The 26,363-nt window shown below is 42.9% G+C and overlaps 1 protein-coding gene across 1 annotated transcript in view; it reads right to left on the reverse strand.

Moving 5' to 3' along the window:
* The window catches only part of LOC109874538 (phospholipase ABHD3), a 37,243-nt gene extending 11,082 nt beyond the window's left edge, over window positions 1-26,161 (reverse strand). Inside the window, exons 1-8 of the mRNA XM_020466490.2 lie at window positions 25,894-26,161; window positions 24,366-24,529; window positions 16,509-16,691; window positions 13,985-14,030; window positions 5,070-5,182; window positions 4,361-4,534; window positions 3,937-3,985; window positions 1,859-2,024 (exon numbers count right to left, since the gene is read on the reverse strand). Coding sequence (XP_020322079.1) covers window positions 1,859-2,024; window positions 3,937-3,985; window positions 4,361-4,534; window positions 5,070-5,182; window positions 13,985-14,030; window positions 16,509-16,691; window positions 24,366-24,529; window positions 25,894-26,052 — 1,054 coding nt within the window. The 5' untranslated portion in view covers window positions 26,053-26,161. The remainder of the gene's footprint in view (window positions 1-1,858; window positions 2,025-3,936; window positions 3,986-4,360; window positions 4,535-5,069; window positions 5,183-13,984; window positions 14,031-16,508; window positions 16,692-24,365; window positions 24,530-25,893) is intronic.
* Between the last annotated feature and the right edge of the window lie 202 nt (window positions 26,162-26,363).

A 26,363-nucleotide genomic window follows, 5' to 3' on the forward strand; every position in this document is an offset into this window, starting at 1 on the left:
GAGTTTAAATGTATTTGGTTAAGGTGTATGTAACGTTCGTCGTTGGGAGAAAGAGAGGAGGACCAAAGTGCAGCGTGGTAAGTATTCATTATGCCTTTTAATGAAAATGAATACTCAAAGAAAACAACAAAAACGATAAACGACACAGTTCTGGATGGTGAACATACACTACAGAAAATAATCACCCACAACTCAAAAGTGAAACCAGTCTACCTAAGTATGGTTCTCAATCAGGGACAACGATTGACAGCTGCTTCTGATTGAGAACCATACCAGGCCAAACACAGAATCCCAAATTATAGAAAAAAGAACATAGACTGCCCACCCCAACTCACGCCCTGACCATACTAAAACAAAGACAAAACAAAGGAACTAAGGTCAGAACGTGACAGTGTATGTAAACTTCCAACTTCAACTGTAGCTATAAAATCTGACTGTAGTTTTGACACAGCCAGATCAACAGTTGGGGCAATAGCATACATAATAGTATCATTCGCATATAGATTAGGTTTTCTAACAGATTGACCAATGGTGTTTATATAAATATTGAAGAGAATAGGTCACAAAATTGACCACTTTCATGCACTTCAAGAAATTCCGACTTCACCCCATCAATCACGATGGCCTGAGTTCTGTCACTAAGACAATCATGAAACCGTGAAAAGGTGTCAGAGCTCAGGCCTAACGAGGACAACTCCTTCAATAAAATAGCATGATCAACAGTATCAAAAGCTTTTGACAGGTCCACAAACGAAGCAGCATTTCATTTTAGTGTCTAAACCTTTGACATCATTAACAACTAAAGTGATTGCTGTAATAGTGCTTTGCCCATGCCTAAACCCTGATTGGTTAACATTTCTCAGATAAAAAAGAGCAAAGTTGTACAATTGGCTCCAATTGGTCGGCCCCTGTGGATTTCTTGTTGTCTATTGCTACAAAGCATCCAGGACTTATTTTTCTTTAATTAGCCTAAAAGAAAAGTGTTGACTATCATTTCTCTCATCATACAGCAAGTTTCCCCTATCAGCATCCAGCCAAGTATCATTGTGAATAGGCTTAGAAGTTATTTCAAAGAGATAGCCTGCTGAAATAAAATGGTGATTAAATGCATCAATGATGGCATTTTTACCATAATGAGGCCAGTATCTGAATGAATTTGTTGCGACAGAGAAGAGGAAGTACAACCCTTCGGGGATTTGACAGTTTTCCAGAATTTAGCCGGGTTCCCATGACAATCCGAACAAGCGGTTACATAATAATCAGATTTAGCCTTTCTGATTTGTCTTACACAATGATTCCTCAGCTGCTTAAAAGCTTGCCAGTCCGAGCCTAAGCCTGTGTTCCTGGCCTTGACCCAAGCATTATATATTTTATGAATATATACTTCTATATACTTCTGATACTTCTTCTGATTCTGATTCCAGGGCCGTGTAGGCTTGGTCACCAGCTGGGTTAGGTTTAGATCATTACACATGTCTTTTAGATTTCATTTTAGATTGCTTTTCCCAATCATAATTTAGGTCACCCAGGATAATAACTTCTGATTTAGTAAAATAAGACAACAAACTAGTTAACTCCTTGACCACTATAACAGTTATGGATATATTTTTCCACAGACAAGATGTCTTCTACATTGTGTCTTTGGCTGCATTGTCTTTCGGTATCGGCCTTGCTTATCAGCTATGTAATCAACATGGAGGGCCAGTGGGAGGCTATGTAACGAACATGGAGGGCCGGTGTTGTGCTATGTAACCAACATGGAGGGCCAGTGGTGGGCTTTGTAACCAACATGGAGGGCCAGTGGTAGGCTTTGTAACCAAAATGGAGGGCCAGAGGTGGGGTGTGATTGTGGACCCACCATGACTGGGAGAGAAGACGTCGTCTGCAGCGTTTAGACACAACATGGGCACCTGCACAGACTTGAGCCTGTGGATGGGACTGGCATCATGGTAGTAGTCATCATTGGTGGGGTAGCCAAACATTATAGACGTGAACCTCTCATCAAACTCACGGAGGGTCTTGGCCTGCAGGGGGATTGGGATAAAGTCAAATTAAAAGGTGACATCCGGCAACAAAACAGTGGCTTGAGAAAGTATTCACCCCCTTGGCATTTTTACAACTATTTGTTGCCTTACAACCTGGAATTAAAATAGATTTTTGGGCGTTTTGTATCATTTGATTTACACAACATGCCTACCACTTTGAAGATGCAAAATATATTTTATTGTGAAACAAACAAGAAATAAGACAACAAAAACAGAAAACTTGAGCGTGCATAACTATTCACCCCCCAAAGTCAATACTTTGTAGAGCCACTTTTTGCAGCAATTACAGCTGCAAGCCTCTTGTGGTATGTCTCTATAAGCTTGGCACATCTAGCCACTGGGATTTTTGCCCATTCTTCAAGGCAAAACTGCTCCAGCTCCTTCAAGTGGGATGGGTTCCACTGGTGTACAGCAGGCTTTAAGTCATACCACAGATTCTCAATTGGATTGAGGTCTGTGCTTTGACTAGGCCATTCCAAGACATTTAAATGTTTCCCATTAAACCACTCAAGTGTTGCTTTAGCAATATGCTTAGGGTCCTTGTCCTGCTTGAAGGTGAACCTCCGTCCCAGTCTCAAATCTCTGGAAGACTGAAACAGGTTTCCCTCAAGAATTTCCCTGTATTTAGCGCCATCCATCATTCGTTCAATTCTGACCAGTTTCCCAGTCCCTGCCAATAAAAAACATCCCCACAGCATGATGCTGCCACCACCATACTTCACTGTGGGGATGGTGTTCTCAGGGTGATGATAGGTGTTGGGTTTGCGCCAGACATAGCATTTTCCTTGATGGCCAAAAAGCTACATTTAGTCTCATCTGATCAGAGTACCTACTTCCATATGTTTGGGGAGTCTCCCACATGCCTTTTGGCAAACACCAAATGTGTTGGCTTATTTTTTTCTTTAAGCAATGGCTTTTTTTCCCTGGCCACTTTTCTGTAAAGCCCAGCTCTGTGGAGTGTACGGCTTAAAGTGGTCCTATGGACAGATACTCCAATCTCCTCTATGGAGCTTTGCAGCTCCTTCAGGGTTATCTTTGGTCTCTTTGTTGCCTCTCTGATTAATGCCCTCCTTGACTTGTCTGTGAGTTTTGGTGGGCGGCCCTCTCTTGGCAGGTTTGTTGTGGTGCCATATTCTTTAGATTTTTAAAAATAATGGATTTAATGAAATATTTTTTTCAAAAGTAACATAGAATTTTTAATAGTCATCGTGTAAAAAGCAGGTGAGCTGGCTCTACTCTTTTTGGCCATTTTCCGGTGTTTTGAGGTGGAAATTGAGCGGGTCGAGCATAACATCAACCCTGTTCTTTTTTTACATTTGAGTAATTTAGCAGGCACTCTTATCTAGTGCAATTTACAGTTGGTTCATTCATCTTAATTAAGATAGCTAGGTGGGACAACCACATATCACAGTCATAGTAAGTCTATTTTTCCTCAATTAAGTAGCTATCAGAAAAGTTAGGATGGGAAAAAAAAACATAGATATACAGGCTTGAAATGTTTTAGAAATTTCATTTTTTTGTGAAGCTTATTTTCAATTGCCACTCCCTGTTGCACACAACAAGCTTCCATTCCCCTTGTCATGAGGGGATTTATGGCTGATTTAAGATTAAATTGTCAACCCTGTTATGGTCAACCCTATTACTTTATTTGGCTATTATTAGGAATTTACTATAGTCATTTTTGAAATTGTACCTCTTGAGATGGGAAATGTGTTTTTTTATGTAGCTGAACATGTGCTCTTTATGACAGAGCGTAAACATTTTGTGAAATCAAACTTTTTTTTGACCAAGTTACACTTCTCAAAGGCACCGAATTGGTGGAACATTCCAGATGGGTTGCTTTTACTTTGATTGTATTAGAAGAGGTCATTAAAAAGGTTGTGCATTTTACCTTCATCACATGATCAATGTCGTAACTCTTCTCAAGCACAGATTTGTGTCTAGAGGAGAGAAAAACACAAGGAAGCAGGAAGTAGGTTTGCTTCAATGGGGAACATAGGGAAGCATGTGGGTTTGCTTCAATATCCATTGGCAATGTCCATTAAATGACTTGGGCCTGACAGTGGAGTACCGAGTGCTTAGCACTGTGACAACTGCTGCTGTAAAAATGGATTTATAAAATACATTTGATTGATTGAGATAGGAAAATATTCCAAGAGAGAGAGAGAGAAAGAGAAAGAGCTTTTAGCTGTTAGCTTTTAGAGCCCAACCTCAGGGGTCGCTAAAAGCTAACATCTAAAAGCTAAACAATGTAGCTCAGTGCAACTAAGAGCTAATCTAGGCAAATCCTCCAGCCTGCCAGGGCGAACACCCACCTGTCCACGCCCGCCTGCAGGCAGCTGGTGAGATAGGAGTTGAAGAGAAAGCGGTCCAGAGGCTTCTCCAATGACGCTGTGCACTCAAACACATCCCAGCCTGCCGAGAACACAACCACACCTTTCAGACACGTCTCTCTGCCCTTCCTCCCCAGGTAGTTCGCCAGCATCATCCTGGGATTAGAAAGACAGGGAGAGGGTAGGGGGAGAGGGGGGAGGATGGTAGAGGGGAGAGAGGGTGGGGGAGAAGGGAGAGGGGAAACCCTCACTTAGGTAGGGGATTATAGTTGTAATACCTCTTTTGACATCGTGTAAGTACTACTGAGAGGCTGAGCTCTCTGAATCAAATGAAAAGTGGTGTTTCTGACAGGGGAAAGGAGGAGGCTGCAAAATAAAATACAACACATAACCAACCCATGACAACATTTCTGCTGGTGAGCGTTTACCTCAGTTTTTGAGAAATCAATATAAACATATAGATGGGACAACCAAGTACTTTCCAGGCTCTACATAAAAGGTGGTATCTTTTAAAAGGTGATACTGTAGTATAGTATTGCTCCATACATACATGTATGTCCCGTTGACATCAATACGGTAGCCTACATCAACACATGATTTATATAGTCTGAGTAATGCAAGGAGCTCTCAGGATTTGGGCCATAGTGTCACTTCCATTGAAGTGAGAAAACATGAAGAGGCACCTACTAACCCGCCCATGGAGACCCCAGCAGCCATGAGAGGGGCGTCCTCATTTGTCCTCTGGATGTGTTCGATGACCGCCTCCAGGTCCTCTGTGTTGGCAGCACAGTATGTTCTGGGAGTCTGGTAGCACAAAAAGATAAGAAGAGTTAACTCTGTGTGTGTGTGTGTGTGTGTGTGTGTGTGTGTGTGTGTGTGTGTGTGTGTGTGTGTGTGTGTGTGTGTGTGTGTGTGTGTGTGTGTGTGTGTGTGTGTGTGTGTGTGTGTCCATGTCCCTTTTAGTGTTACAGCACAGTTTTTCTGTTAGATTGACTTTCAACCGTAAGGAGGAAAGTACTGCAAAGTAAAACACACACACACACACACACACACGCAAATATCACTGCGACCTCTGCATGTGCACACACTGTTCCGGCGATCTATATTCAGATGTGCAGAGAAATCATACTGTAAATGAATTACACGCAAGCCTTCACACCCTCCCTCACACATGTGCACAAACTCTGCTTGTGACTTGAAGGCCAAACACTCTCCATGATGCTATACAGTATATTCATCATGCTGGATTGGAATGAGTGGTAGAAAAATAAGCTCTGGCATTACAAATGGCTGACTCAGGGACAGGGGCTATTTAGAGTTAAAGCAGTAGCAAACAAAGGAGGAGATATACTGTAATAACATTTAAGCCTGCTGCTGGACAGCCTTTTTCAGATACTGGCCCGTAGTATCTGTCCATCACAAGCACTATCGATTAATGCAAGCATTCTTCTATCACATTGAGCAAGCGATCCACTGACAGTGAAATAACACCACAGACATGGAGAACAATAATGGACCAATAAGGTTAGAGAAAATAAAATTTGTAAAACACTAACTGAATTCAAACACCTGTTCAATCTAATCCTAGAACAGATAGGGAATAAAAAGAAGAGGCATCTCGATTTCTCGGGATAGGCAGGGTTGGGTTGGTTACTTTCTAAAAGGTGATCAAATCATATTTAATTTGTCACAAGCGCCAAATACCTTACAGGGAAATGTTTACTTACAAGCCCTTAACCAACAATGCAGTTTTCCAACAAAAAAAGTGTTCAGTAAAAAATTGATAACAGTAGCGAGGCTATACACAGGGGGTACCGGTACAGAGTCAATGTGCGGGGGTACAGGTTAGTCAAGGTAATTGAGGTAATATGTACATGTAGGTAGGGTTAAAGTGACTATGCATAGATAATAAACAGAGAGTAGCAGCAGCAGAAAAAGAGGGGGGGGGGACAATGTAAATAGTCTTGGTAGCCATTTGATTAGCTGTTCAGGAGTATTATTTTGGGAGGAAGCTGTTAAGAAGCCTTTTGGACCTAGACTTTGCGCTCCGGTACCGCTTGTCGTGAGGTAGCAGAGAGAGCAGTCTATGACTGGGGTGGCTGGAGTCTTTGAACATTTTTATGGCCTTCCGCTGACACCGCCTGGTATAGAAGTCCTGGACGGGAGGAAGCTTGACTCCAGTGATGTACTGGGCCGTACGCACTACCCTCTGTTGTGCCTTGCGGTCGGAGGCCGAGCAGTTGCCATTCGAGGTAGTGAAACAAACAGCTCTCGATGGTGCAGCTGTAGAACATTTTGTGGATCTAAGGAACCATGCCAAATCTTTTCAGTCTCCTGAGGGAAATAAGCTTTATCGTAACCTCTTCACGACTCTCATGGTGTGTTTGGACTAGAGATTGACCGATTATGATTTTCCAACGCTGATACCGATTATTGGAGGACCAAAAAAGCCGATACCGATTAATCGGTCGATTTAAAAAAAATGTATTTGTAATAATGACAATTACAACAATACTGAATGAACACTTATTTTAACTTAATATAATACATAAATAAAATCAATTTAGTCTCAAATAAATAATGAAACATGTTCAATTTGGTTTAAATAATGCAAAAACAAAGTGTTGGAGAAGAAAGTAAAAGTGCAATATGTGCCATGTAAGAAAGCTAACATTTCAGTTCCTTGCTCAGAACATGAGAACATATGAAAGCTGGTGGTTCCTTTTAACATGAGTCTTCAATATTCCCAGGTAAGAAGTTTTAGGTTGTAGTTATTATAGGAATTATAGGACTATTTCCCTCTATACCATTTGTATTTCATTAACCTTTGACTATTGGATGTTCTTATAGGCACTTTAGTATTGCCAGTGTAACAGTATAGCTTCAGTCCCTCTCCTCGCTCCTCCCTGGACTCGAACCAGGAACACAACGACAACAGCCACCCTCGAAGCAGCGTTACCCATGCAGAGCAAGGGAAACAACCACTCCAAGGCTCAGAGCGAGTGACGTTTGAAACGCTATTAGCGCACTAACTAGCCAGCCATTTCACTTCGGTTACACCAGCCTCATCTCGGGAGTTGATAGGCTTGAAGTCATAAACAGCGCAATGCTTGACGCACAACGAAGAGCTGCTAGCAAAACGCACGAAAGTGCTGTTTGAATGAATGTTTACTTGCGTGCTTCTGCCTACCACCGCTCAGTCAGATACTTAGATACTTATTGTATGCTCAGTCAGATTATACGCAACGCAGGACACGCTAGATAATATCTAGTAATATCATCAACCATGTGTAATTAACTAGTGATTATGATTGATTGATTGTTTTTTATAAGATAAGTTTAATGCAAGCTAGCAACTTACCTTGGCTTACTGCATTTGCTTAACAGGCAGTCTCCTTGTGGAGTGCAACAAGAGGCAGGTCGTTATTGCGTTGGACTAGTTAACTGTAAGGTTGCAAGATTGGATCCCCCGAGGTGACAAGGTGAAAATCTGTCGTTCTGCCCCTGAACAAGGCTGTTATCCCACCGTTCCTAGGCCGTCATTGAAAATAAGAATGTGTTCTTATTAACTGACTTACCTAGTTAAATAAAGATTCAATAAAAGGTGTAAAAAAATACAGATCTCCGATTGTTATGAAAACTTGAAATCGGCCCTAATTAATCGGCCATTCCGATTAATCGGTTGACCTCTAGTTTGGACCATTCTAGTTTGTTGGTGATGTGGACACCAAGGAACTTGAAGCTCTCAACCTGCTCCACTAAAGCCCCGTTGATGAGAATGGGGGCGTGCTCGGTCCTCCTTTTCCTGTCGTCCACAATCATCTCCTTTGTCTTGATCACGTTGCGCGAGAGGTTGTTGTCCTGGCACCACCCGGCTAGGTCTCTAACCTCCTCCCTATAGGCTGTCTCATCGTTGTCGGTGATCAGGCCTACCACTTTTGTGTCGTCAGCAAACTTAATGATGGTGTTGGAGTAATGCCTGGCCATGCAGTCATGAGTGAACAGGGAGTACAGGAGGGGACTGAGTACGCACCCCTGAGGTGTCCCCATGTTGAGGATCAGCATGGCAGATGTGTTGTTACCTACCCTTACCACCTGGGGTGGCCCATCAGGAAGTCCAGGGTCCAGTTGAGGGGGAGGTGTTTAGTCCCAGGGTCCTTAGTGTAGTGATGAGCTTTGATGGCACTATGGTGTTGAACGCTGAGTTGTAGTCAATGAATAGCATTCACACTTAGGTGTTACTTTTGTCCAGGTGAGAAAGGGCAGTGTGGACTGCAATAGAGATTGCATCATCTGTGGATTTGTTGGGAATTGGAGTGGGTCTAGGGTTTCTGGGATAATGGTGTGAGCCATGACCAGCCACTTCATGGCTACATACGTGAGTGTTACGGGTTGGTAGTCATTTAGGCAGGTTACCTTAGTGTTCTTGGACAGAGGGTCTATGGTGGTCTGCTTGAAACATGTTGGTATTACAGACTCAGTCAGGGACAGGTTGAAAATGTCAGTGAAGACACTTGGTCAGTTGGTCAGTGTTTGCTCGGAGTACACGTCCTGGTAATCCATCTGGCCCTGCGGCCTTGTGAATGTTGACCTGTTTAAAAGGTCTTACTCACATTGGCTACGGAGAGCGCGATGACACAGTCATCCAGAACAGCTGATGCTCTCATGCATGCTTCATTGTTGAATGCCTCGAAGCCATAGAAGTAATTTAGCTCGTCTGGTAGGCCCGTGTCACTGGGCAGCTTGCGGCTGTGCATCCCTTTGTAGTCCGTAATAGTTTGCAAGCCCTGCCACATCCAATGAGCTTCGGAGCCGGTGTAGCACGATTCAATCTTAGTCCTGTATTGACGGTATGCCTGTTTGATGGTTTGTCGCAGGGCATGGCGAGATTTCTTATAAGCGTCCGTGTTAGAGTCCCGCTCCTTGAAAGAGACAGTTTTACCCTTTAGCTCAGTGAGGATGTTGCCTGTAATCCATGGCTTCTGGTTGGGGTATATACATATGGTCACTGTGGGGACGACGTCATCAATGCAGTTATTGACGAAGCCAGTGACTGATTTGGTGTATTCCTCAATTCCATCGGAAGAATCCCAGAACATATTCCAATCTGTGCTAGCAAAACAGTCCTGTAGCTTAGCATCTGCGTCATCTGACTACTTCTTTATTGACCGAGTCACTAGTACATCCTGCTTTAGTTTTTGCTTGTAAGCAGGAATCAGGAGTATATAATTATGGTCAGATTTTCCAAATGGAGGGCGAGGAGGAGCTTTGTACGAATTTCTTGTGTGGAGTAAAGGTAGTCTAGAGTTTTTTTCCCTCTGGTTGCACATTTAACATGCTGTTAGAAATTGAGTAAAACGGATTTAAGTTTTAAGTCCCCAGCCACTAGGAGCACCAAAGTGAGTGTTTTCCTGTTTGTTTATGGCCTTATACAGCTCATTGAGTGCGGTCTTAGTGCCAGCATCGGTTTGTGGTGGTAAATAGACAGCTATGAAAAATATAGATGAAAACTCTTGGTAAATAGTGTGGTTTACATCTTATCATAAGATACTCTACCTCAGGCGAGCTAAACCTAGAGACGTCATTAATGTTAGATTTTGTGCACCAGCTGTTGTTTACAAATATACACAGACCGTCACCCCTTGTCTTCCCGGAAGCAGCTGTTCTATCTTGCTGATGCAGCGTAAACCCTGCCAGGTGTATATTATCCATGTTGTCGTTCAACCACGACTCAGTGAAACATAAGATATTACAGTTTTTAATGTCCCATTGGTAGGATATTCGTGATTGTAGCTCATCTATTTTGTTATCCAATGAATGTACGTTGGCTAATAGGACTGATGGTAGAGGCAGATTACCCTCTCGCCGTCAGATCCTTACAAGGCACCCCAACCTACCTTTATTTAACTAGGCAAGTCAGTTAAGAACAAAGTCTTATTTTCAATGACGTCCTAGGAACAGTGGGTTAACTGCCTGTTCAGGGGCAGAACGACAGATTTGTTCCTTGTCAGCTCGGGGAGATGAACTTGCAAACTTTCGGTTACTAGTCCAACGCTCTAAACACTAGGCTACCCTACGTCCCCGTTATCTCCATCTCTTTCTCATGTTAATGACGGGGATTTGGGCCTTGCCGGGTGTCTGAAGTAAATCCAGAGAAAAATCGCCAGAGAAAAAAATTCTTCATCCAGTTAAATTTTTTATTTTTAATTTCACCTTTATTTAACCAGTTCTCATTTGAGGTGTGTAATCTCTGTCCTGATATCCAGAAGCTCTTTTCAGTCATAAGTGACAGTGGCAGAAACATTATGTACAAAATAAGTTACAAATAACATAAAAAAACACACACAACAGCACAATTGGTTTGGAGCCCGTAAAACGGCAGCTATATCTTCTGGTGGAAATTCGTTACAGTCACTAGTTACCTGTCCAAAAATTGTAATCGGTAACGTAATTTTTGGATTATCCAAACTCAGTAACGTAATCTGATTACTTTCAGTTACTTTTAGATTACTTTCCCCTTAAGAGTAATTTGACGAAGACAATAATGTACGTTACCAATTGAACAAAATCTATAGAAGGATAAATCAATGTTTAAGTTTACAAAGCTGACCATATGTGCTATTGTTGTACCTAAAACCCACTGAAATAACAGTAACTTACATTACATTGACTTAAAATAACCTTGAGGATGATGCAGGTTTTATAACCTCCCTGACATCACGATTTAACAAGGCCTATTTCTCAGTCAGACATATCCTCTTTCTCTCTGGCTGCATACTGGGACTACCAGTATCTTTCTTCATCCATATTCTTGCACAAAGTTGAGCCTGAATGTTTTTTCACAGCAGCCATATCCAGTTGCTGTGTCTTCATAGTCTACATTCGAGTAAATGACTTGAGTGGAGTAGGAACTCTACTGGTGCTTTTCCATTGAGACTTACCCCCACACCAATGGGCCGCCAGTGTTTCATGTTATTGTAAGCTCTAGTGTTATTGTGTTTCCATCAGGAGTGTGACACTAAAGACTAATCAACAACCTCTGCATCATTCAAGACTTGCTTTGTGAGAAGATGTTAATGGTTATGTAAATTCCAGCTGAAAAGTATCCAGGGCCTTGCCTTGGCCCCAAGAGCAGGTCCGACGGAGCCATGGCCCAATGAGACATGGATACTGGCCCACGTAGATAGAAACAGAAAGGTCTGAGCCTTTTAGGTAAAACACTGAGGTAAATCCTGTATGGAAATATGCCATACTGGTAATGTTGCAACAATAATAAAAACAGATTGAAACAATTTCCTTTTCAATGATACAGTAATAAAGTTGTCTACTACAATACAAATACAATATTAAGTTCAAAGTCCAATAACCATCCATTGAAACATGATGTGAATTAAATGGACCAACTAAAGCATTTATTGTATGTTAAAAGCTAAGACTAACGGAGGCGGTTCGAGACCTGAAAAATTGCATTAGCTCCGAAAGGTAATGCTTAGACTTTAACTGAGCGGGCTACCACACTATTGTGGTGTGTGAGTGGGGGGTCAGTGTGGAGTTAGGGCAGTAGCCCTAGTTGTGGCCAAGCAAAGGGCACTTCTCACAGAGCAGGACATTCATTCCAACACTGTGCCCTATTTAAACAATGGACACCATTCACACTCAACTGGCTGCAGAGAAAACAGTCACAAAGGCGTATAGAAGTGTAGTCATTTACATAAAACTTCAGCACAATTCCTCAAAGTCAATGGAAGGATGATAATTCCTTTCTTACAACCACGTTATGTAGTGCAATAGTTGTAATCATTCTTCACATATGCACTCATAGAGATCCTACTAAATTAGTAGTATTGTAATTCCTAATTCTGTGTGTGCACTACAGTATTGGCCCAGTTTGGCAACTGAGAATAGCCCTTTCAGATGAAGCCCTGGCCTGGGGTCGCCGTTGTAATATTAGAACTCGTGTGTGTGTTTGAGTGTGTTTGTGTGTGTGTTATTGCTTGCGTGCATGTGTTTGTGTCTATGTGACTGCACATGTGAATACAACAAGGACAAGACACAAAACAACCCATTCATTCATTCTGAGAGCACAGATCTCAAAAGGGACATTGGACGAATTGTGCCCACATACTATGGTATGAAACAAGATTCCAATTGTGGATTGGCTGAGCTGTTTGTGTGACACTGGTATGTAATATAATTACCCACTGGGCACAGACAAGTTCAACGTCTAGTTTTAATTTACCTTTGGTTGAGTTGTCAACTAACGTGAACTCAACGTGAAATCATGCCATTGGGATTGAGGTTAAAAGTTGGGTGAAAAAAAACACAAAATGCCCTTGACTTTTTGCAAATCCAATCAGTTTTCCCATGGTGATTCAACGTCCTCACGTTGAATCGGGGGGTTGAAATGACGTGGAAACGATGTTGATTCAGACAGTTTTTATCCAGGGCATATGCACATTTTTTAACAAGTCAGCATCTTTTGAATAGCATTATAGTCCTTCCTCACTTCAATGAAGATTGACAGTAGAGTAAAGAGCTAATTGTTGGCTAAATATATATATATATATATATATATATATATATTTATTTCACCTTTATTTAACCAGGTAGGCTAGTTGAGTACAAGTTCTCATTTACAACTACGACCTGGCCAAGATAAAGCAAAGCAGTTCGACACAAACAACAACAGAGTTACACATGGAATAAACAAACATATAGTCAATAATACAGTTGAAAATGTCTATATACAGTGTGTGCAAATGAGGTAAGATAAGGGAGGTAAGGCAATAAATAGGCCATGGTGACCTATTACAATATACCAATTAAACACTGGAGTGATAGATGTGCAGAAGATGAATGTGCAAGTAGAGATACTGGGGTGCAAAAGAGCAAGATAAATAAATAAATAAATACAGTATGGAGATGAGGTAGTTGGATGGGCTATTTACAGATGGGCTATGTACAGTGATCTGTGAGCTGCTCTGACAGCTGGTGCTTAAAGCTAGTGAGGGAGATATGAGTCTCCGGCTTCAGTGATTATATATGAACGGAAATAAATTCAAAGATACACCTTGTGGGTCTTCTTGAAGACAGGACAGGGAAAGCTCATTCTGCTCTATGGACCAGTGCTAGAATACACTATCTGTCCACTTAATAATTCCTGCTATGTGATAACATCGTCTGTCTGCACACTGTCTGGACTAGGCTCCTTGTGGGTTACCCAATATACTATGGGTTACACACGTGTGACACAGACACAGACATGCTATGGGGTGCTGAAGAACAGCTCCAATCACAATGCAAGGGAAAGCATGCACTCTGCCAGTGACAACTTCACAGGCATGTGGAGTTGAGTGCCAAAAGGATGTAGTTCCTATGTCGTTGTGTCATGTTGTGAGTGTTTGCATACCTGTGTAGATTAAGATGCCTTTTGATTGGACATGAAGATGCCTTTTGATTGGACATGAAGATGCATTTTGATTGTACAGAGTAAAATAATCATTGAAAAATGTTATGTTTTTGAATGCATGTCTGAATTGAAAACATAAAAGTCATACACGCAAAAATCCTTTTAAACTGTACTTTGTATGAATATTAGATTCTTACCAAGAGAGTTTCACCAGACACCCCTCTGTTGTTGAATACCGCACACCTGAAACACAACAAAAACATGCGCTAAATAAACCTTTCAAATCCTTTCATTGAATTCCTTGCATTAGTTTCCCCAATTTACATTTTGTGTCATAATAATGTTCTAACTTCCAGGTGCATTCTCTTACAGGTGCATTCTCTTCCAGGTGCACTGTCTTCCAGGTGCACTGTCTTCCAGGTGCACTGTCTTCCAGGTGCACTGTCTTCCAGGTGCACTGTCTTCCAGGTGCATTCTCTTACAGGTGCACTGTCTTCCAGGTTCATTCTCTTACAGGTGCACTGTCTTCCAGGTGCATTCTCTTACAGGTGCACTGTCTACCAGGTGCATTCTCTTACAGGTGCACTGTCTTCCAGGTGCATTCTCTTACAGGTGCACTGTCTACCAGGTGCATTCTCTTACAGGTGCACTGTCTATCAGGTGCATTCTCTTACAGGTGCACTGTCTACCAGGTGCATTCTCTTACAGGTGCACTGTCTTCCAGGTGCATTCTCTTACAGGTGCACTGTCTTCCAGGTGCATTCTCTTACAGGTGCACTGTCTACCAGGTGCATTCTCTTACAGGTGCACTGTCTACCAGGTGCATTCTCTTACAGGTGCACTGTCTACCAGGTGCATTCTCTTACAGGTGCACTGTCTACCAGGTGCATTCTCTTACAGGTGCACTGTCTACCAGGTGCATTCTCTTACAGGTGCACTGTCTTCCTTGTGCATTCTCTTATAGGTGCACTGTGCACTGGCTATGGAACCCTGACCTGTTCACTGGACGTGCTACCTGTCCCAGACCTGCTGTTTTTTTACTCTCTCTCTACCGCACCTGCGGTCTCTAACTCTGAATGATCGGCTATGAAAAGCCAACTAACATTTACTCCTGAGGCGCTGACCCGTTTCACCCTCTACAACCACTGTTATTATTATTTTTATTTGACCCTGCTAGTCATCTATGAACGTTTAAACATCTTGGCCATGTACTGTTATAATCTCCACCCGGCACAGCCAGAAGAGGACTAGCCACCCCTCAGAGCCTGGTTCCTCTCTAGGTTTCTTCCTAGGTTCCTGCCTTTCTAGGGAGTTTTTCCTAGCCACCGTGCTTCGACATCTGCATTGCCTGCTGTTTGGGGTTTTAGGCTGGGTTTCTGTATAGCACTTTGTGACATCGGCTGATGTAAAAAGGGCTTTATAAATAGATGTGATTGATTTTGCGCCAGCCATTACCACAAGCCCATCCTCCCCAATTAAGGTGCTACCAACCACCTGTGAAAGAGACATATCTGTTGTTGTATTAGTCCTGAAGACCTGAACAGCAGTAGCATAAATCTCTCTCTAGTCGTCTGTTATCTAAGAGACTTGCTGTGAAAATTCAGCAGCAGGGTAGGGGCATGCTGTAGGTTGGGGTGTGGACAGGGCAGAGGATGGTGTGACGCACATTCACTTCCTCCTGCATAGCCGAAGCTGGTTGGGCTAAGCTAAGCTGCAAAGCTTGTACCAGTAAGCTGTAATTCATTAAGCTTGCAGGACAGGGCCGGGGTGAGTGCAGGGGTGGAAAGATGCTGAGTTTGCCTGCTTGTCCCCCCTCACTGCCCTGCTCCGTTTGCCTGCCCCACCCCTCTCTTCTCTGCCCCCTCCCTCTCTTCTCTGCCCCCCTCCCTCCCTTCTCTGCCCCCCTCCCTCTCTTCTCTGCCCCACTCCCTCTCTTCTCTGCCCCACTCCCTCTCTTCTCTGCCCCACTCCCTCTCTTCTCTGCCCCACTCCCTCTCTTCTCTGCCCCACTCCCTCTCTTCTCTGCCCCACTCCCTCTCTTCTCTGCCCCACTCCCTCTCTTCTCTGCCCCCCTCCCTCTCTTCTATGCCCCCCTCCCTCTCTTCTCTGCCCCCCTCCCTCTCTTCTCTGTCCTCTCTTCTCTTCCCCCCTCCCTCTCTTCTCTGTCCCCCCTTCTTCTCTGCCCACCTCCCTCTCTTCTCTGTCCCCCCTTCTTCCCTGCCCCCCTTCTCTGCCCCCTCCCTCTCTTCTCTGCCCCCCTCTCTCTGCTCTGCGCCCTCCCTCTCTTCTCTGCCCTCCCTCTGTTCGAAAGAATGAGTGCAGGGAACACAGAGGGGCCTTTCAGAGGATAACAAACTGCCACTCTCAGCATCTCTTAGTGCTTGTGCAATATTCAGCTCTTTCTTTCCAAAGCAGGTCTGCACTGCTCTGCCTACTGAGAGCTTGGCTAGCCTCTCTTTCAGCAGCTGCTTACCTCAAGTAACCTTAATCCATTCATACACAGTTTTCAACTCCTAACATATGCAATATCTTGGGACTTTCATTGCCAAGATAATGTATTTGAATTTGGACTTGAACTACAATGCACTAAAACAGATGAGCAAGAGTTGACTGTGCTTACAATATTCCAACAGGTTAAGGCATAGGACTAATCCACATTATTGAATTGAACAACCGTCTGAATGAATAAAAACTGCAGTACTTGGAATCAGGACCACCCACCTATAACCCAGATCCCTGCTCTGCTGCACCATGTGGAGGATGTAGGACTCTCTGCTGGTACCGGTCAGGCCTGGAAGCAGCAGGACGGTGGGCCGTGTGGCCGCATTGGGGTGGGAGGCGCTGTCATCGTTGTCGAACCAATCCAGAGAGATCTGTCCTCCATCTTCTGCTCTAATGAGCTCACTGCAAAGAGTGGGTCAGATATAACAGTCAGGGCAGAAAAAGACACCACTAAGTTACACACACACACTCTGCAAGTAGGCCTAGGTTCTACACTGCAGCTTCCTTACAATATGTTCAGTAAAGCAGAAGCTCATTGCACAGAATGCAGAGGAATTTACAAGGTTTTGTAAATACTCAACCTCCAAGGTTCTTATATATTATGCTTTGTGATTTAAAAAAACAGAACTACAGAATCCATATAGGGACCAACAAGACAATAAATGACTTTTGTTAATAATTCTATACAATAAAGTATTAGATTTCATATATATCCTGTATAGATTGCATTAGATAGGGTATAGTATGTACACTGTACTGCACATGATATTGCTTTCTAGCCAAACCTCAAATCAGGACACAGCAAAAAGGCATTGTTCTTTACTCAAATGTCCCTCCTACAGGTACAACAATTACTACAGTGTGAACCCATCACCAACGTTACCTTTGCCAAAGGGAACGCAGTCTGGCACTAGTTGACAACCACTTAATTTCCCTAGCGATCAGCCTCTCAGGCTTCGTTTACACAGGCAGCCCAATTCAGATCTTTTTCCAATTATTTGTCATATCTGATACCAAAAAAAATGGATGCTGATTTTTTTACTTCAAATTTATACTGCATCCATATGTGGATCTCAATCCTGATATAATTTGGATGATCCCTATGCAACCTGTCTGGACACTCAAATCCAATTTTTTTGTCCTGAATGGATTTTTTTGCACATGACCTGCCCGTTCCCATGACAACCACCCCCCAAACGTAAAGGAACAGTGACATGAAATTAGCTTTGCGTCTGTGTGCTACTTCAGATGCTACATCAGTGTGAATGTGCAAATCTGATATGGGTCACATGTAAAACTGAGGATGGACAGTGAGAAAAAAAGACCAGGCTACTCAGAAGCAGGGAAGAGCACGGATGGCGAATAGGGAAGGGTGGTGGGGGGCGGAGAGCTCGCTGCAGCAGCAGTGGATTCTTATGGAGAATCAATTTCTAGTTTCCACAAGTCTAGGCCGTCAGCTGAGGTCAACAAATCCCAGTGCAATCCATCTCACGCCACCAACCCACCAAACGAGCGACCAGGCGACAACACCAACATGGCTGGCCCTGCGGCCCATGTACAGTATGTCTGTCTAATTGGAAGTGGAATGAAATTATAGAACCACACCAGCATTAAATATGTACTTAAAGGCCAGACTGGGGCAGCCACTGGGGTTGTAGACCATGCACCAATCTGGAGCTAGCTGGTCAGAGCATTTACCCAACAGGCGCTAGCCTGACCCACCGAATAGGAGGAGGAGGACAACTCTTTCAAATCCAATCAAAAAATTGCAAGATGTTATTTCAGGTGCAGCAAAATGCTTGTTTCTTTTTTTAATGTCACCTTTATTTACCAGGTAGGCTAGTTGAGAACAAGTTCTAATTTACAACTGCAACCTGGCCAAGATGAAGCAAAGCAGTGTGACACAAACAACAGCACAGAGTTACACATGGAATAAACAAGCGTACAATCAATAACACAATAGAAAAAAAGAAAGTCTATATACAGTGTGTGCAAATGGCGTGAGGAGGTAAGGAAATAATTAGGCCATTATAGCGAAGTAATTACAATTTAGCAAATTAACACTGGAATGATAGATGTGCAGATGATGATGTGCAAGTAGAAATATTGGTGTTCAAAAGAGCAGAAAAATAAATAAAAACAATATGGGGATGAGGTAGGTAGATTGAATGGGCTATTTACAGATGGGCTATGTACAGCTGCAGCGATCGGTTAGTTGCTCAGATAGCTGATTTTTAAAGTTATTGGGGGAAATATAAGTCTCCAGCTTCAGCGATTTTTGCAAATCGTTCCAGTCATTGGCAGCAGAGAACTGGAAGGAAAGGCGGCCAAAGGAGGTGGCTTTGGGGATGACCAGTGAAATATACCTGCTGGAGCGTGTGCTAGGGGTGGGTGTTGCTATCGTAACCAGTGAGCTGAGATAAGGCAGAGCTTTACCTAGCATAGACTTATAGATGACCTGGAGCCAGTGGGTCTGATGACAAATATGTAGCAAGGGCCAGCTGACTAGAGCATACAGGTTGCAGTGGTGGGTGGTATATGGGGCTTTGGTGACAAAACAGATGGCACTGTGATAGACCACATCCAGTTTTCTGAGTAGAGTGTTGGAGGCTATTTTGTAAATGACATCGCCGAAGTCGAGGATTGGTAGGATAGTCCGTTTTACGAGGGTATGTTTGGCGGCGTGAGTGAAGGAGGCTTTGTTGCGAAATATGAAGCCGATTCTAGATGTTATTTTCGATTGGAGATGTTTAATATGAGTCTGGAAGGAGAGTTTAGTCTAGCCAGACACCTATGTATTTGTAGTTGTCCACATATTCTAAGTCAGAACCGTCCAGAGTAGTGATGATAGTCAGGCGGGCGGGTGCGGGCAGCGAACGGTTGAAAAGCATGCATTTGGTTTTACTGGTGTTTAAGAGTAGTGTTGTAAGGCATTGAAGCTCGTTTGGAGGTTTGTTAACACAGTGTCCAAAGAAGGGCCAGATGTATACAGAATGGTGTCGTGGAGGTGGATCAGGGAATCACCCGCAGCAAGAGTGACATCGTTGATATATACAGAGAAAAGAGTCAGCCCAAGAATTGAACCCTGTGGTACCCCCATAGAGACTGCCAGAGGTCCGGACAACAGGCCCTTCGATTTGACACACTGAACTCTATCTGAGAAGTAGTTGGTGAACCAGGCGAGGCAGTTATTTGAGAAACCAAGGCTGTTGAGTCTGCCAATAAGAATACGGTGATTGACAGAGTCGGAAGCCTTGGCCAGGTCGATGAAGACAGCTGCACAGTCCTTTCTTTTATCGATGGAGGTTATGATATTGTTTAGGACCTTGAGCGTGGTTGGGGTGCACCCGTAACCAGCTCGGAAACCAGATTGCATAGCAGAGAAGGTACAGTGGGATTCGAAATGATCAGTGATTTGTTTATTAACGTGGCTTTAACTTTAACAGTTTGGGTCTAGAATATCAACCCCTTTGAAGAGGGGGATACTGCGGCAGCTTTCCAATCTTTAGGGCTCTCGGACGATACGAAAGAGAGGTTGAACAGACTGGTAATAGGGCTTGCAACAATGGCGGCGGACAATTTTTGAAAGAGAGGGTCCAGATTGTCCACCCCTGCTGATTTGTACGGGTCCAGGTTTTGCAGCTCTTTCAGAACTTCTGATATCTGGATTTGAGTGAAGGAGAAGATGGGGTGGCTTGGGCAAGTAGCTGTGGGGGGTGTGGAGCTGTTGGCCGGGGTTGGGGTAGCCAGGAGTAAAGCATTGCCAGCCGTAGAGAAATGATTATTGAAATTCTCGATTATGGTGGATTTATCGGTGGTGACAGTATTACCTAGCGTCAGTGCCATTGGGCAGCTCGGAGGAGGTGCTCTTATTCTCCATGGACTTTACAGTGTCCCAGAACGTTTTGGAGTTAGAGCTACAGGATGCACATTTCTAGTTGAAAAGCCTTTGCTTTCCTGACTGACTGTGTGTATTGGTTCCGGACTTCCCTGAAAAGTTGCATATCGGGGGGACTATTCAATGCTAGTGCAGTCGGCCACAGGATGTTTTTGTGCTGGTCGAGGGCAGTCAGGTCTGGAGTGAACCAAGGGCTATATTTGTTCTTAGTTCAACAGTTTTTGAAAGGGGCATGCTTATTTAAGATGGTGAGGTTTCTAGCTCCAACAATGCAGGGAACAGTGCATGGAACTCTTTTATAGACATGATAATCCCTGGATAGTGGAGGTCTTTTCTTCCCTTAGGACTAATAATCTCCTACAAATGTCATCGTGTAAACACACACTGTCACGCTGGTAAAGGATTTGAAGACAGGTGCAGGAATACACAATAGGGGTTTTCATACACCCAAAACAAACACATGTACAAAAACACTGGGCTTTACCCCAAAAAAAGAGCGAGGGTAAACCTCATTGAACGACACCCGTAATACACAATATATAAAACACGCAGCATAACAGCTACACCAATGCATAGGTACTCACACGACCAACGGGCATGGAAACAATAACCGACAAAGACAGAGGGAACAGAGGGCACGCATATAACATACTAATCAGGGGAAATGGGAGTGTGTAATCAGACAAGACAGTCCAGGGTTGATGATAATGAATCCCTTTCAGTGAAGCCTAGAAAGCCGGTGACGTAGACCTCCGGGACTGGTGAACAGAATGGGTATCAGTACCGGGGGAATCCGTGACACACACACATGCGCACACACACACACACTGGCTTTGATCTGAGACAGGTGGTGGGTAAGACCCGCCTGCTGCAAAGGTGCATTGTGGGATTTGGGAAACATGTAGCTGCTTTATTGGACAACGGTCAGACAAAGGCTAAGGGAAGTGGAATGCCCTTGGCACTAAATAAAATCACATTTTATTTGTCACATGCTTCATAAACAACAGGTGTAGACTAACAGTGAAATGCTTACTGATGGGTCCTTTTCCAACAATGCAGAGTTAAAGATAAAGACAATAATAATACAAATTTAAAAAATAGAAATAGTGACACGGGAAACTAGGACATTCTTTTAATACACTGTCATTTAATACACTGACATACTGTACGTACAGTGGGGACAACAAGTATTTGATACACTGCTGATTATGCAGGTTTTCCTACTTACAAAGCATGTAGAGGTCTGTAATTGTTATCATAGGTACACTTCAACTGTGAAACAAATCCAGAAAATCACATTGCATGATTTTTAAGTAAGTCATTACGGTAGTAAAGACTATTGTTTTGTTGTCATAATTTGATCGGTGTTATCAGTTACTGTATTTATGTAGGTTGTCCACTAAGGAGCAAAGTCATCATCAACTTCAATGGCCAACCAAGATGGAGAGTAGGCCTGCTTCTGAAATAAATTAAGTATTTATTATGGATCCCCATTACTTCCTGCCAAGGCAGAAGCTACTCTTCCTGGGGTCCTGGAAGATTAAGGCAGTTATACAGTTTTAAAAACATTACAATACATTCATTACATTCATCTCAATTAATCTTTATACCAGGCGGTGTCAGAGGAAGGCCCTAAAAATGGTCAAAGACCACCCCAGCCATAGACTGTTCTCTCTGCTACCGCACGGCAAGCGGTATAGTATAGGTCCAAAAGGCTTCTTAACAGCTTCTACCCCCAAGCCATAAGACTCCTGAAAAGCTAATCAAATGGCTGCCCAGACTACTTGCATTGCCCCCCCCCCTCTTTTACACTGCTGCTACTCTCTGTTTATTATCTATGCATAGTCACTTTAACTCTACCTTCATGTACATATTACCTCAATTTCCTCGACTAACCTGTGCCCCCGCACATTGACTCTGTACCGGTACCCCCTGTATATAGTCTCGCAACTGTTATTTTACTGCTGCTCTTTAATTAATTTTTACTAATCCATTTTTCTTAAAACTGCATTGTTGGTTCAGGGCTTGTAAGTAAGCATTTTACTGTAAGGTAAACGACACAGGACGATACACGTAATACACAACATAGGCGTTATCAATAATATGTGGCATTCGTTCCAAAGGCGCCTCATCCGTTCCAAGCTTTCTCTTAATGTTGCGCAGAATAAAATCCACTAAAGTGCTCATCTGCTCCGGCCCTACAGAACCATATCTCAAGGCCTACTGGTGGTATTCGGCGCATGTGACAAATAACAAATTTGATGTGATTACAGAATTCACAACACACTAAGTGTGTGCCCTCAGGCCCATACTCCACTACCACATATCTACAACACAAAATACATGTGTACGTGTGTGTACAGTGCGTAAGTTATCATGTGTGTGTATGCATTTGTCTGTGCCTATGTTTGTGTTGCTTCACAGTCCCCGTTGTTCCATAAGGTGTATTTTTATCAATCTGATTCTACTGCTTGCATCAGTTACCTGATGTGGAATAGAGTTCCATGTAATCATGGCTCGATGTAGTACTGTGCGCTTCCCATAGTCTGTTCTGGACTTGGGGACTGTGAAGAGACCTCTGGTGGTATGTCTTGTGGGGTATGCATGGGTGTCTGAGCTGTGTGCTAGTCGTTTAAACAGACAGCTCGGTGCATTCAACATTCAACAACCTCTCATAAATACAAGTAGCGATGAAGTCAATCTCTCCTCTACTTTGAGCCTGGAGAGACTGACATGCATATAGATACTGTATTTGGACAGTAAATCTGATCGAACCACTAGGCTATTTCCTACTAATTTCAGTTCTGTGGCATATACTGTACACTAACTACCCCCAACCCCTTTTAATTAGTTTCAATCCAACTAATGCATGCAGGAGGCCTGGGACACCCTGGCCATTAATCTCTAACAGAATGCACTAAAGAAGCCCGGGTGGCCTGAGCCAATACCATCACACAAAAGACTCTTTTCACCTTTCTGCTGCTAAGTCTTGGCTAAGAACAAGACGCAGGACATTTGTTTCACGTTGTTAAACCTGAATGAAAGGAATCAAAGAACGGGCACATTTCAGGACTTAGATGATCAAACCAACTGCCTTAATGCCTTAAAGCCTAATAATAAAACAATCAAAAGTGGAAGTAAGGTAAAGCCTGTTCCCAATACGGCAGGGAATGTTCTTTTACTTTACTGTATGTCGCCATGGCTGCTGTCTATGTTGAAAATGGACCAATTGCGTTTGGTGAACCATTTTTTATTTTTTTTACCTTGATCAACCATGTGACCTGACCAGGAAAAACATAGGGCCTTAGTTCCCATGCCCTTTAACCAGGGCCGGACTAAGCACCTACCTCCCGGAAGTCCCCCAGCTAACTTCCTGCATTTCAACAGATTTTAGTTTTATAATACTATTCTACACATATTGTCATGAGGCTGAGAGAAAATGTTCCAGTTTTAAAGCAAATGTCCTGCTATTCTACACATTTTTTCACGAGGCTGAGAGAAAATGTTGCATTTTAAAGATTTTGCCACTGCTTATGACGTCTTCATATGGTATTTGGGTTCTGGGGACCTGGGGCACGTGCCCTGCGTGCCCGTTTGGTAATCCGGCCCTGCCTTTAACTAGGGCCCAGAGTTTTTCCTTGACAGGTCACCTGCCCAGAAAGAACTCAGGGCACTAACTAACCATGCGACATTACCTAACCTAAGGATAGCAAGTGTGTTGGCTACTAGTGGTAACTGGTGATGAGTGGATAACGTCCGCTGCAGGAAGTGGATTAACTAGTCACTAGGCCAAGTGACCCTTGAACTTTGCCACACATTGAGTGAACATGAAGAACAGGTCTGAGCAGAGCCCAACAAGGCTTAAAATACTTGAAATACATAGTGTTCTTTTTGGTAAACAGGACATGTATAACGTGCAGGTGTATTTTGAAACCAACACCATGCAACAGGCTTATCTCTTATGATTTTAAACCCATTTCTCCAGTTTAATTCCAGTTCACCCAGTTTCATTTCACCATCACACCAGAGAAACCATCCCCCTTAACATGCTGAAGATCTTCTCAGTAATATCTATTCATTTTTAGATAGTTGTTTCAACACTGGACAGAGATACGACTTATTATAGTGTTTATACAATAATACTGTTACCATCACGTCTGATCCTATAAAAGTCTTACTTTCTGTAGCTGACCCCCGGTTTAGCCGTGACGAAGGGCCTAAGCACCGTCTGGATCCGGCTCTCCCAGCACCAGAAGGTGGGGTAGTAGATCTCTGACACCACGGGACATTGGTCCCGCAGGAACTGGTAGAACTTCTTACCACCAGAAATCAGTTGGGGCTTCTGCAATACAAGACATGAACAGTGTGAGTCAGTGATGTGGCTTTCCAATAATGACGTTGACTCATAGCTTGTGTATAGAAAGAAATATGGACCATGAGGATTGAAAAGATACATCACATACGTTTCAAGATTCAAAGATGTTTTAATTGGTGATTTTAAACTATTTTGGGTGAAACTATTTCAAACATCAAATGGTTTTAATCATATCTGTGCCAAGTGAAAGAGAAATGCTTGTGCTCTTTCTCTTATACATATTTAAATGGCAAAATGTATACTACTGATGACAATCTCTTGAAAACAGTTCTTATACTTCATCATCATTCACCATCTACATAACCCCTCTCTTACAGTACCCATATAGTGCAGCCTCTTCAATGAAATCAGGTGATATATGTAATTCTCTGTCTTGCACTTTCATAAATGACATGTCAACAGAAGTCATATTTCCATATGGTTTATTTTCTGATGGTGCAACCTTTCTGTAACATTCCAAACAAACTATCTCCACAACTAGTGTAATTATAATGCACTATCAAGACTGGAATCTCAATATGATATTGCTCTACTTTTAGTCTAGCGGACTGTGTAAAGTGTCAGAAAAGATCATGTTTTGATGAGTTATAGAGACATTCTGCAATCACTAGTGATGGAAAGGAAGGAGACTGGTAATGAGGATACAGTGACAGACACAGTGATAGGCTGTGTTGTAACTGGGATTATATGAGGTCACCACCATATCAAATCAAACATATCTGTCAGAGCATAGAGACCTTTCATCTCTGAATTTAAGTATAATGAATAATAGAATGCATGACCCCTTCTAATATGTTTTATATAATCTAACATTAGCCTAATGGTATGTAGCCTAGGCCTATGTGTTTAATTATTGGGGGAAATTGAATGTCGGGGGGAACAAAACATTCATTTGTGACTATGCAGTAGGCTACGCTGCATACAGATGTTTGACAGCTTGTATAACAATAGTCTATACCCAGAATTTTAAGATTACAAAAAGGACTCACGATTAAAAAATATATCCAGCCTAAATGGCAATTTAACATTTGTATATCCGTAGGCCTTGTACAAATCTTGAAATGTCACATTTAGTCTAAAGAAAACACGACACCATTTTATTGAAAGATGTCATATCACATGTGCAGTACCGTTGACGCTCGTAGGCTACTGAAATAATCAGCCTCCTCAGAAAACCATCCAGCTGCTGAGCCGGTTTGATGCGCAAAAGCGCCAGCGATATCCTCCATCATAATAACCTTTATGACACCTTTTAATAAGACAATTGCCCGTTACAATGTATCCCTTTCTATTAAATAATGATTCTTCAAAGCAGCCTCTGTGACCCCTACCTTCGCGACAGAGATCAAGTAGTAGTAGGCATAAGCTGCGCTGAAGCCGAGCACCAGTGACAGTACTCCAGATCCAAAAAGCCCAACTTTCACTTGATTTTCCAGATAAAGTGACAGGTCCCTTGTCAAAACATTAAAATTGAAGTCCAGTGAGATCATTGCCAGGTCCCTCTTATGCCGCGCTCTTCAGGTATAGCGGCCAGGATCGAATGAAAACCTCTGCTGCTTAGGAATGGATGCATGCACTAACGTTCAGCAATGTGCAGAGAATGGGAGAGTCAAGGGAACGGGAGCGATATATTTAGAGGCAGACGATGGCGCTCTTTGACCGGCCTGCGCTGAGCTGTAGCAGGCGTAATTGTAGGCTTTCATAACGCTTACAGTGGATGCAGCCTAAATTGCATTGGGGATAGTCAAGGCTGTGTCACATCACTGCGACTGGAATTATGCAGGGCCATGAGCCATATGGA

The sequence above is a fragment of the Oncorhynchus kisutch genome, linkage group LG30 (genome assembly GCF_002021735.2).
Source record: "Oncorhynchus kisutch isolate 150728-3 linkage group LG30, Okis_V2, whole genome shotgun sequence".
NCBI classification, from domain to species: domain Eukaryota; kingdom Metazoa; phylum Chordata; class Actinopteri; order Salmoniformes; family Salmonidae; genus Oncorhynchus; species Oncorhynchus kisutch.